The 11,188-nt window shown below is 49.7% G+C and overlaps 4 protein-coding genes across 5 annotated transcripts; 2 read left to right on the top strand and 2 right to left on the bottom strand.

Annotated features, from left to right (window-relative positions):
* Window positions 1-98: 98 nt before the first annotated feature.
* PV06_08780 (uncharacterized protein) lies at window positions 99-566 on the top strand (the record flags this gene model as incomplete). Its single annotated transcript, XM_016410155.1, has 1 exon — window positions 99-566. The coding sequence occupies one exon, from the start codon at window positions 99-101 to the stop codon at window positions 564-566; it is 468 nt and encodes a 155-aa protein (XP_016259177.1).
* A 687-nt stretch (window positions 567-1,253) lies between these two features.
* PV06_08779 (uncharacterized protein) lies at window positions 1,254-2,426 on the bottom strand (the record flags this gene model as incomplete). The annotated part of the gene is made up of 1 exon (XM_016410154.1): window positions 1,254-2,426. One exon carries the CDS (start codon window positions 2,424-2,426, stop codon window positions 1,254-1,256), a length of 1,173 nt encoding a protein of 390 aa, XP_016259176.1.
* A 1,294-nt stretch (window positions 2,427-3,720) lies between these two features.
* PV06_08778 lies at window positions 3,721-7,318 on the bottom strand. Of its 2 annotated transcripts, XM_016410152.1 has the most exons (7): window positions 6,920-7,318; window positions 6,730-6,874; window positions 5,996-6,675; window positions 5,731-5,946; window positions 5,595-5,678; window positions 4,702-5,542; window positions 3,721-4,623 (listed from the first exon to the last, which is right to left on the bottom strand). In XM_016410152.1, exons 1-7 carry the CDS (start codon window positions 7,062-7,064, stop codon window positions 4,155-4,157), a joined length of 2,580 nt encoding a protein of 859 aa, XP_016259174.1. In that variant the 5' UTR covers window positions 7,065-7,318; the 3' UTR covers window positions 3,721-4,154. The 2 variants fall into 2 exon arrangements, with proteins under 2 accessions (XP_016259174.1, XP_016259175.1); XM_016410153.1 differs by having other exon boundaries at window positions 6,730-7,318.
* A 1,270-nt stretch (window positions 7,319-8,588) lies between these two features.
* PV06_08777 (uncharacterized protein) lies at window positions 8,589-10,958 on the top strand. Its single transcript, XM_016410151.1, has one exon. It carries the CDS (start codon window positions 8,747-8,749, stop codon window positions 10,652-10,654), a length of 1,908 nt encoding a protein of 635 aa, XP_016259173.1. The 5' UTR covers window positions 8,589-8,746; the 3' UTR covers window positions 10,655-10,958.
* Window positions 10,959-11,188: the final 230 nt, after the last annotated feature.

The raw sequence follows: 11,188 nt of genomic DNA, 5'->3' as shown, positions 1-11,188 counted from the left end.
AAGCTCTCCCAGTACAACCTCAATGTTCTGGTCCTGACACAAAATTCCTCTCACACCACTGGCTCCGTTGAGAACCGGCCATACGGTTCTCGCTCAAGATGCCTCCACACTTACACCCTCGCTCAACAGCTACATCCACACTATTTGCCGGTACTCTGCTCGCTTCCTTCGTTGTTGTTGGCATCCCACATCTCTTTCCTTGCCCCCGGCCGCGAAGAGGGTACGCAGACACCGAAATCCAATTCGATGAAGATGGAAAACCAGTTCGGAGAGTCAGGCGGCAACAAGTGACTGGGCAACCCGCTCCATCAGCAGACCAGATCTCAGACCTCAAGAGCACAACTATCCAGGCTCAACCCAGAGCAGCACGGAAAGGTCTCGCCGACCATAAGAACCTAGAAGAGGAAGCTGCATTATTCAGAGAACTTCAGAGAGAAGCAGAAATACTGGAGAAAGCCGATAGAGAAGCACGGGAATGCCCTGTCCCTAAGCCTACTGGCATGTTAGGGCGATTATTAGGATTCGAAGACAAAACAGTTGTTACCGTTATGGATCAGAAGCGCTGAAGCGAATAAACCATGCTGAACAGTATGAAAATACAACAATATGGTCTGTGATCGGATTTGGTGCAACACTCGATCGAAGTCTGGACGTATTAGAGGTCTACGCAGAGGGTTCATGAAGTCGAAATGGTGTGTGACTGGACCACACAGAAAGCATGGCCATCATCAGGAATCCAAACAAGGATAGCTATGTCAATAAGGATACGACAACGTAACTCCGGCTTCTCCAGACTTTCTAAACAAGACAAAACCCGCCACCACGACCATTCAGTCGAAGATTGTATTGCGGCAGGTCAGGACTACTTCATCGGCCCAAGCTTCGCATCAGAGATACCCAAAGTGCCGACCTCGTCACATTTCTAAGATGAAAGAGGGTATCGACAGGTAGACCGGATCTTGACGATGGCTTTCGGGTGTCCGTCACAGGAATTTGTTTCCTTCGTTATGGAGAGGCTGCAGCGTCCAGCACAGCGAGAAATACATTGCACACGGGAACATCGAGATATCAACAGCAGTACGACAATGATACAGGCACGAGGAAGGCGTCATTGCCAAGTCGGAAATGAGAATAAATCAGAAAGAGGCAATTTCACGCTACACAATCATCTTGTTCATACCCAGAATATCAGTCAAGAGGACGCCCTGCCTAGGCACTCTACTCACTTCACACATTGGCCGCCGCCAGCTCCTCTACTCCTTCAATTTTCTTCCTGTCTTCCAATCCACCTCTTGGGCAATTTTTGTCATTCTTTCAAACACTCTGCTGCCCACGTACCTCCAAAACCCGCCCGCCCTGATGCAGACTTCCCTTTGCTCGTGTTCGAATGTCTTGAGATCTTCTTTGATCTCCTTTTTCAAATTGACAATGATTGCCGAGACAGGCGCACCTGCATCGATGGCGCCCTTGTTTTCTTTCTCTTTCTTCGAGCCAGATCCGGCGCCACCATGACTGATATGCGCAGGAACGATGCCTAGATTGGTCAAAACGGCAGTGACGAGGTCGTTCATCTCAGCATCCTTCTCCTCAGACTGTTCCGAATCGCTTCTTTTGTGCCTGACCCCGTTGCCGCTGGGCTTCTGCCTTTGTCGCCCAATCTTGCGATTTCGAGCTACGCTGTATAGGAGCAGCTTCTTGTGTGCCTCAATGCTCGCCACGAAGCTTCTGTTCCTGTTGATCACATCCTCGACTGTCTTATCTGTGGCAAGAGGATGAGTGGCAGCAGCTTCTGCAGCATGTTCACCATGCAAGACACGCGCGACAGCTTCGATATCCTCACTGCGGACTGGGACGGACTGCCTCCTTTGGTTTTTGGCAGCCTTCGCCCGGGACCTTTCAGCTTTGACAGCCTTTTTGGCAGCACGGATCTCACTCTTGCTCTGCTTCCTTTGCTGATTGCCGTCATTGTCACCGGTGGTGCTTGTACTTGCGACAGTCTCCGAAAGGATGTCTAGGTCTGGGTCAGTCCAGTTGCGCCTTTCTTCCTCGTCTCCTTCATTGGCCCTGACGTTGTCCTCTTCAGTGGTCTCCTCTTCTCCATGTTCCCAGGCCAATTCGTCAAATTGTTGAATGTAGGGGTGTTCGGGGGCATTCTCGAGTCTCAGGCGTTCGATCTCATTGGCAAGTCCTGTGGGATCTTCTCCGCTAGCCTGTCGGTAGGCAACCACAAGCTCTGTAATCTGGTACTGGACAGTCAGTTTGATTCGCAGCAACGCAGAGGCATCCAAGCGTCGGGAGGCTACATACCGTTCTATGCCTTTTGTGGTGGTATTCATCTGTTGAAACACAAGTTGCGCACTTGTGGCTAGCCCCGATTGCATGCATTGTTTGGTGGTAGCGATAGCACGGGATTGAATGAACGCCATAGCAAGTCTGACGTGCATTTGGGTTGCTCATTTTCATCGAGCAGCTCCAGCAACTGTGCTCTGTTTGGATTTCTTAGGTCAGTTCCTCTCCCATTGAAACCTCAGGGGGCAACTCACCAAGACCAGACGCTGTCTCCCATCGGAAAGGGCTGTTCGGAATCGAAGGATCCATGTCTGTCTCACGTCGTGATGTATCTTTTTGTGGCTCTTATATTGCTCGGGATGATCTTCGACACAAGGCAAACGCAGACTGGATATCAGGCATAGAGACTGGTGGTCAAGGCGATTAAGAGCTTCCCGAAGCGATCCTCTGTTGTGTGTCAGACGCGCCGATGATCAATCCAGCTCTTGTGCTACTTGGTTAAACCTTGCTCCTCAGTGAATACCACTGCTGCCGTATCTCAGTTGCAGTGAGAAGCTCCTGGAGACAGTGAACTTTTACAAAACACGCGGCCGCGTTTCGATGCCGTGTTTCTGTCAGTCTTCACAAACTGTGTGTGCCGATCACCAACGCCACTTCGAGTGGTACATATATTGACGGAAAGAATGCAGAGGCGTTCAGATCTTACAGGCGTGTCATCATCAATACAGATCGACAGGGTATCGTTTGTGGGCAATGAGTTCACCACCCTAACAAAGTGCTCTGGTGAATGAATGAAGCAATGTCTGTCCAAGACAATCGACAAAGAAGTTGAAGACATCTTGATCACATTCAGGTTTTGAGTCGAGACACCACCCAAGGGGAAGATTTCACCACTTGTCGGTATGGTTTGGATAGGTGGACAAAGGATGTTTCTTCGGAGACTATATGTTCGACCTGATCGAAACCCGCTCTCGCCGTAAAAGTGTAGTGGTGGCTTTTGCTGGTTCCCCCTTTTTCTTCTGCAGCTTGCCGCAAGCGAAACAGTCTGACGACGAATCTGGCCACGATTGAGGGTCGGAGTAGCCAGGTCCCTCAGCCAGGATAAAACGACTCACCGATGAACAAGGGTCGTGTTAAAGACAGGTTATCACGAGGCAGTGAACATGTCGGAATCAAACGTGTATGATGATGAAGCCTACCTATTTGCTCGTTCTTTGCTTGTAATGTGTAACTAGACTTATGTACGGAGCAAAACATACTGCATGCCCGCATTTCGGTCAGGATTCAGATATCCATACAACGAAGCACGAGGGTTGGCGATCGATCTGGTGGATCCGCGACGACCGGACCAAATTCATATATAGTCGAGGAATAGCAAACGATTCTTGAGGCTGACCTATGAGAGAGAGGCTGAATCAATTCCAAAAAAGACGGGTTCAAAAGGATCAATCATGAATTTTCGTTACTGCATATGGATAGCGACATTTTTGCCAATTATGTTTGCATGTTTCCAAAAAGAGTGTGTGATGTTGATATGTTTCCACCTTACTTGTCCCCCATAATGCCCTCCCAACGTACCTACAGTACAATACAGTACAATAGGTAGATGGAAAATGGGGTTTCATTCGAGAAAAAAAAATAGTTGATTGTGAAAGAGTTGAGAGATGGGTCGTAGAAACTTTGTTGCTTTCGAATTAAACCCTGAAATTCCATCCTCAGTTTCAATTTCCAATTTCCTTGTTCATGTGCATGTCTCTTGTGGTCTCCTGTCCCGTTGTCCCATCCGACTCATGGAGGGCTCTTGAGTCAAGACCTCTGGCAGGTCTGGACGAAATCGAATGTCGGACTTGTTCACCAAGGTATTATCAAGTGGTGATAGACACATCCCTGACGAGTCTGGCCGTACACCAGACAAAGGGATAGTTCCTCTGGTACCAATTGACAAAGGTCTTTCTCAGGGCGATGCGAGGGACGGTGGCCCAACTCCCGCCCAGACAGACGTTGTGCTTGTCGTCGAAAAAGTCGGCCGTGTACCCCGGGTACAGCTTCATGGCGGAAAACCCTTGGTGGGGGGCGAGGGTCGTGCTGGTCCATTCCCAGAGCCCGCCGACGTCGGATTGGCCGCGGAGCCCGTCGTGGCCGGTGATGGGAGTCGGGTGGAAGTGGCGGAAGGCGACGTTTTGGGTGTCCGTCAACGGGATGAAGAGGTCGTTCGGGTCGAGATTGTTGGTGTGTCGGTCGTTTGGTGCAGCACTGCCGTTCGAGGCAGCGCCGCCAGTGGGGAGCGAAGGGTTGTGTGGTGGTGTTTCCTCGACACCTTCGTTCGAGAGGTGTCTAAGATTTGAATTCCAAAGTCAGTACAGAGGTGGCCCTGAAAACAGGCGGAAGGAGGAATGACAGTGATGTTCTTACCCGTTCACCGCCGAGATCAATTTACTCGGAACCTTCTCCATGGTACTGTCTTGCTGATCGTGGGCATATTTGTAAAGACTTCGCGCCTCTTCCATGGTCGGAATTCGTCCGTCGGACCACTCTGCATAAGCTGCAAGTTCATTGTACGATGCCATGATGGGCCAGTCGAGTGCATATTGGAGTGGAATGAGACCATACACGGTGCGGACGGATTTCCCTCGGATCCAAGATGGGCTAGCAGTATCGAGATTTGCAATGTCGTTGCCGTTGATCACGCCGTTCGTGCCGTTGGAGTGCGAGTCGGATGCCGGGGAGACGGTCCATGATGCGGGAAGCGTGTCTTGCTTCGTGGCTTCAAGGAAGCGAGCATATTCGCCATTACTGATCGGCCTGGCCTGAGCTTCGAATTCGTAGACCTGGACGGTACGCGAGGGGCGCTCGTTATCCCAGCCAAAGTACCTATCTGGGCCGTCGTCATTTTCGGCATCGTCGAGACCGATCTTGACCTTGGTGGTAGGAATCTTGTGCCATTTGTTCGGAACACGGTGTGCACGAGCTTCTGCTGCAAGAGCCTTGAAATCGGGGACACCTTTGCCCGGTGGTGGTAGAACACGCTCAGACTGGAGGAGCATGTAAAGAAATGTTTCCAGGTGCATCGCTTCATGCTCGTAGGCTAGCCAAAGAGCCCGGCCGAGTTTGCGGTCAGAAAAAGCATCACCATTGCTTATTTTTTCTGTGATGCGAGACCGTACCCGGTTCTGGTAGCTGAGGATATCCTCAAGTGGTGGCCATGAGTCAGGGACTTCACTATGGTCATGGCACACTTCAGGGTTATCAACGTCTATGGCAATGGTCAGAAACTGACTCGTGTATGAATGAGCCATAAGACTTACCAGGATCGATGCCTCGCTCGAAGATTGACCAATAAGACGCAGGATCGGTCGGCTTTCCAGCTGTAGCCTTGGTGACATGAATATCTATGGTGCAATCTTAATATCCAAGAAGGAGGAGTACGAAGTATGTACTCACCTGCAAAGGTGGGAATATGGCCCAAGTAGAAGATCAAGTCATTTCGTAATTTGATGGGTTTATTCAAAAGCTCATCTCTTGGAACCATGGATTTGGTGACTATATCCCATGCAGCCCATAGCTGTTGCCAATCATTCGAGGTCGGCACAGGGCTCGCTGCAAATTCTGTAGGCTCTGTAGGAAAATTTATTGTGGCAGGTGTGAGAAGATGAAGGACTGCAAGGCATTAGCAAAGGCCCTGGAATATCCCCTCATCATGCCTCACAATAGTCATTGGTGCTGTTGCTGTACGCCATTTGCGGAATCAGTCCAGCCCGGTGGAACATTTCATCACTTTCTGCCACGGAATATTTGAATGCGTCTTCCAAATGTATCTTTTCGCCTTTTCTGAAAGAGAAATTTCCGGTGTTGATGTCTGTCAGAGCAACATACGAAGCCTGATGCTTGTTGAGCTTTTCATCGTAGAGTCCCTCGATCTGCCATTCGTCTTGTTTGAATGCATCATAGCCAAGGATAGCATTGGCATGTGATAGGCCATTGCGGTAAAACTTCTCCGTCACTTTCGGAGTGTCGTTATAGGCTCGGTAAACGCGGTCTGGCTGCTGACATCCATCAACTCCTACAAGAATAAAATCCGAGGAAGTAAGCGCTGCTTTGAAATTGGCAAGAAATCGAGCAGCGCTCTCGCGCGTGAAATTGCCAATTGATGATCCCATAGTCATTACACAGGTGCTCCGGTCATCCTTCCGAACCTTCTTCAGCCAGTCGAGAGCGTCGTCGTATGTGCCATGCAAGGCACGAAAGGTGACATATTGGTACGCGGTGATATCGAGTTCGGAAAATGTCCGCTTGAGCTCTGACAGAGAAAGGTCTAGCGCGTAGTATTCTACGGACTTTTGAGCCTTCTCGAATGCTCTGAGTAAGATATCGATCTTCCGGAGGTTTCTGTTTATTGATCAATACTGCAGTGTGCGAAATGTGACTTGGGGACGCTCGTACCCGCTTCCAAGTTCGACCAGACGAGAATTTGCTGGAATTCGTGAGGCAATGGCATTGGCATGTCTAGTCAGGGCCTCGATCTCAGCGTTGGTGAGGTAATATTCATCCACATAGGTGATCTCCTCAAACAGTTTCAATCCCTTTTCTGCGATTGTTTAGTACTTGTCTCACACAGCCAGAACCTCTATACCGTCATATAGCAACAACGTCGGAAATGTGCGGGGCTGTCCATCGACAGGATTCAACGAGCGACTAAGCGTCTCCAAAAGAGACTGATCCGACTTGTCTGAGCGAATATCGAAGATTGGCACCCCGGCAGGATCAAAGGACCCCATAGTGGCAAGTGTTCTTTGCGTAAGGATTTTGGGCGTTTTTCACGAAATAGAGGGCAACTCAGATGGAGCAGGGCAAGACCTGGTTGTGATATATGCGTTGACGAGGTAAGTGGTCATGCAAAGGGTTCGGACGAAATACAGAAGGTCTCCGACTCCACTTTACCTTTGACCAGGCAAGGCAATTGTTGTATGCTAATCAACTCGGTATATTTCAATTGCTCCGCCGGGAAAGTGGCTGAGGTAATAAAGCATCACACTTCATAAATAGTTACAGAGCAAAAAAGGTGGTTACTGAGCTTTGGCTCATCGGACCTGTAGGCCAACAATCTGTCATCGATTTGGTCTGAGCGGGAGTCGTTGTGGAGCATCCCACGCATCCGTGTTCGGGATGGTCCAGATATTGACGTGTGAAGGGGTACGAGTATAGACGCATGATCTGTCAACATCCTGCACTTCAGGAGATTTCAAAAGTTAGATTCTGCCATGGACAAACAAGATCAGGGGCGCCGCCATCAAAGAATAAGCCAGTCGAAAGACCACACCAGTTCTCATGACAGGGGATAGTCAGGCCATCGAAAAGAATGTGTGGGGAGAAATGGAGAATGTAATGCTGACAATGACGACAACAAAAAAAGTCGACGAGTGATAGCGAGAACCAAACATCCACTATGAGGTTCAGCTTGTCGAACGGGTCATGAACACGAGGCACAGTTGGTCCGTGGCTGGTGAGGAGGAGGCCATTTCCAGCTGTGATTCCGCTCTTGACGAGGGGTCGGCAAGAGGGGATGTGAAGCTTAGACCGAGACGGTCTTCTGGCTGGTTCCGCGGCTGTTTCGAGGGCTCCAAGCTGACATATTGAGAACATCAAGATCGTAAAATCGTCAATTCTGCTTGGATTTTGTATGCCCGCAAGTTGCTTCCGAGTCGGTTGCGATATACTGGGGGCAAATCCCGGAGGCGAACGAGCGATGAGTGGTTCATGCGTATCAGACTAGCCTCGAGACTCTGCCGCGATCAGGCACCAGGAGTAAGCCCAATGGAAATAGTTGATAAGCATCGGATAGTAAACATGCAGCGAAGGTCCGCCATGTGGGATAGCGTTCCCTTGGTGTGTCTTGACAGGTCTATGTTCCTCATCAAATTCAAGCCAAAGGAACCACACAGGAGAGAGGCTTCTCCCGGACCTCCGAGGATCAGTAATTGTCGGGAACGAAAGTCGCCGAATGGACAGGAATCCACCCCCCAGAGAATAGTAGTAGCAAGGACGAAAACTCATCGCAAAGCTGGAACCCAGATATGAGCAACTCCAGACTGAGGATTGTGGGAATGAACATAGACAGTACCTATGTAAAGACTGTTCGAGCATGAGTATCAAGTACCAGGAACAAGCAGGATGAAATCTGCCGCCTGTTTTAACTTGATACCGGATCAATGTATCGCCGTTGTCCGCCGCCCAACTAGGAAAACCATCAACACAAGAACACATTCGTGTTCCGAACGCTCAAACACATACCATTGCATCGTAGCATATCATACAACGCGTCTTTTCGCGCGTTACGTAGCTGGTATGGTTATACTGCAGGTTTTCGTCTTCGTTGATACCTGCGCACACGGGCGATGATTGTCTGTGCGCCTTCTCCTGCTTCACCTTGACCCAGACCTAATCGCGAATTCCATCAGCCATGTCCAAGTCAGGCAATCTGGCCGCTCTGTCGGCCATCCTGAATCCATCAGACATACCGACCGTCTACTACGCCGAAGATCCTCCCTATCTCCCTCGTATACTTGTCTTCTACTGGCCTGTACAGGCTGTGGGCTCGTTGGCCTCGACCTCACGAATACGCACGACGATCCTCTCCGCAGCCGGCTTCAAGAGCTATGGTGCTTTCTCAGTTGCTCCGAATAGTAGCTATTACTCCGCAGTACACAAGCTACCAGAAGATAAGCAGAGGGACGATGTGTTTCGTGGTATTGCGTTCGCTCTTTGTCGATATTTTTCTGAAGTGCCAACCGAGGTCAAGAATGCCATTACTGATGAAAACTTGCACCATGGCATAGCATTGAAATGGGGTCAAACACACGCGGCCCAAGTCACTGGCAGAATGAGCAGGGTTCTAAATGCCGACGAAGTCATTGAAGCACTCAGACCCTTTTCCAAAGAGCGGCCATCAACACCGCCGACTCCAGTCAAACCTGGCCTGTCGATCAGAAAGACGAGGCCATCATTCTTGCCTTCGGAGGCCAATAATGGTGGCACCAGTAGAGTTGGCAACATGTTCACTCCTTCAAGAAGGTTGCCAAGCGGCCCTGCAAAGCGGTCTCCATCAGCCGCTACGCCGGGAACCCGGAAAGGCAGTGTTTCACAAGCACCAAAGCATTCGCTAGACCAGCTGGAGTCACTACGTTTCAAGATGTGTGAATTCGTCGACACAGAGGACAGATACATCACGAGGCTGCAGGATTTGATAGATCTTGTTACCAACCAAGGCCGAACGCAAAAGTCATTGAGCTCAAAACTGCAAGGGTCCCGAAACCAAAAAGCTGTGAATGCCATGATACAATTTCCTTCGTTGCTGGATCAGATCAAGGATCTGAATTTGGCTTTTCTAGATGACATTGAGACGGTTCTCCAGAGCTCAGAGGATGCCGCTCTAACATTCCTTGACCGAGCGGCCCAGAACCCACAACTCCTTCAGACCGCGAAGGATCCAATGGGAATTTCCAGCTTTGCTAAAGTGCTCCTCAACCACTTTCCTAAGTTCCCAATGCCGTACAGAGAGTACCTTGACCTTCATTCTCAAGTGGCCTCTAACCTGGACCAATTTTTGAAGGAAGGCACGACCTCTATCCAAAAAGCACCGTCGCTGCTTATGGAGCCAGCACAACGTATATCTAGGTACGGCCTGTACATTGACACAATGCTTCCTCATGTCCCTGCAAATTTCACAGTGGCAATCAAGACCCTCGAGAAAGCTCGCAAGATTATTGCCGAAATATGCGAGATGGAACCGGCCGCCTCAACAATACTGGACTCTCTTCGCATTGAGCACGAATCACGCAGAAAGGGTCTTTCACCAACAAAACTGCTATCAGGATTGACGCGGTCGAATGGTACGATTAGAGAGGCACCTGCTCTGACAGGCAGCATTAAAGGACGGGACGTTCCTCGTCTGTTTCCCAGCTTGGGAAGAAGCTTGAGCCGTCGACAGAAGACTCCACGACCGGGTCTTGCTGGTATACTCTCAGAGCAGGACCCAGAGCAAGTCAGCAACTTAGCCAGGGCTAGTTCACGCAACGACGAAAATAGACCTCTTACCTCCAGTTCAGGTCTGTCTGCAGGATCAGTAGTCAAGAGACCACTGACCGCAGGGTCGACAACAACAAGTCGATCTGCCCCAAGTCCGAGCCCAGATGCTCGTATCTTGCCCACAGGCCAAGTAGGTAAACCTGCCGTGTCCGTTGCCAGCTTAGAACACTACAAAGCTGAATTGATGCGTGTCGAGGAGGAGAATTATAAACTTCTTCAGGAAAACGCCGAGTTGAAACGACAAATTCGTGAATGTAAATGTGGTGGCGCGCTGAGGCGGTGATCGCTCAGGGAAGGATGCGCGCTGGAAACTGTGCTACTACCACGTCGGTGCTGCATCTCAGTCAGCAAAAAACGGAAGAGGCATGCAGGGGGCGGAGAAGATGTTATGATTTACGAAAAAGAACAGACTGCCATGAACCTCGTTGTTGAGGTTTATTTGCTTTTGGCGCGATCTGATGGGATTTGCTTTCGGTTCAAAGCTTGTGTATTTTTACGACGAGCCAGCATGAATAGCGGCCATGGCAGCATTGCATTATTGTGTTGAACGAACAAGCATTGGCTTTAGGTATCAAAAAATGGGAACGTGGCCATGAGGCCTCCTTCTTTCTTGAGTCAGCACGTACTTAGTTTAATGTCTAGGTTTTTGTATTCAGAGCCTAGGTGCTATGTGATGTCTGATTCATCCTAAACTAAATCCAGACGATTGGTTTGGTGCGTGCTTGCTAAAGTAACGAATGTAATGCCCAAGACAGTGGCTTTTTGACATTAAAAGCCCAAAAACAACGGCAAAAAAACCATCCAGCGAACAAGACTT

This window comes from Exophiala oligosperma (assembly GCF_000835515.1).
Source record: "Exophiala oligosperma strain CBS 72588 unplaced genomic scaffold supercont1.9, whole genome shotgun sequence".
Taxonomy (NCBI): domain Eukaryota; kingdom Fungi; phylum Ascomycota; class Eurotiomycetes; order Chaetothyriales; family Herpotrichiellaceae; genus Exophiala; species Exophiala oligosperma.
Note: the sequence above shows the minus strand (reverse complement) of the source record. Positions and strands in the feature narration are given on the sequence as shown.

Excerpts from the sequence above, each read along its gene's own strand:
- PV06_08778 (XM_016410152.1), bottom strand. The coding sequence starts at position 7,064 with ATGGGGTCCTTTGATCCTGCCGGGGTGCCAATCTTCGATATTCGCTCA. Across the intron at positions 6,875-6,919 it reads GACGTTGTTGCTATATGACG|AAAAGGGATTGAAACTGTTT; the intron begins GTATAGAGGTTC and ends AAACAATCGCAG. Across the intron at positions 6,676-6,729 it reads CTGGTCGAACTTGGAAGCGG|AAACCTCCGGAAGATCGATA; the intron begins GTACGAGCGTCC and ends ATCAATAAACAG.
- PV06_08777 (XM_016410151.1), top strand. The coding sequence starts at position 8,747 with ATGTCCAAGTCAGGCAATCTGGCCGCTCTGTCGGCCATCCTGAATCCA.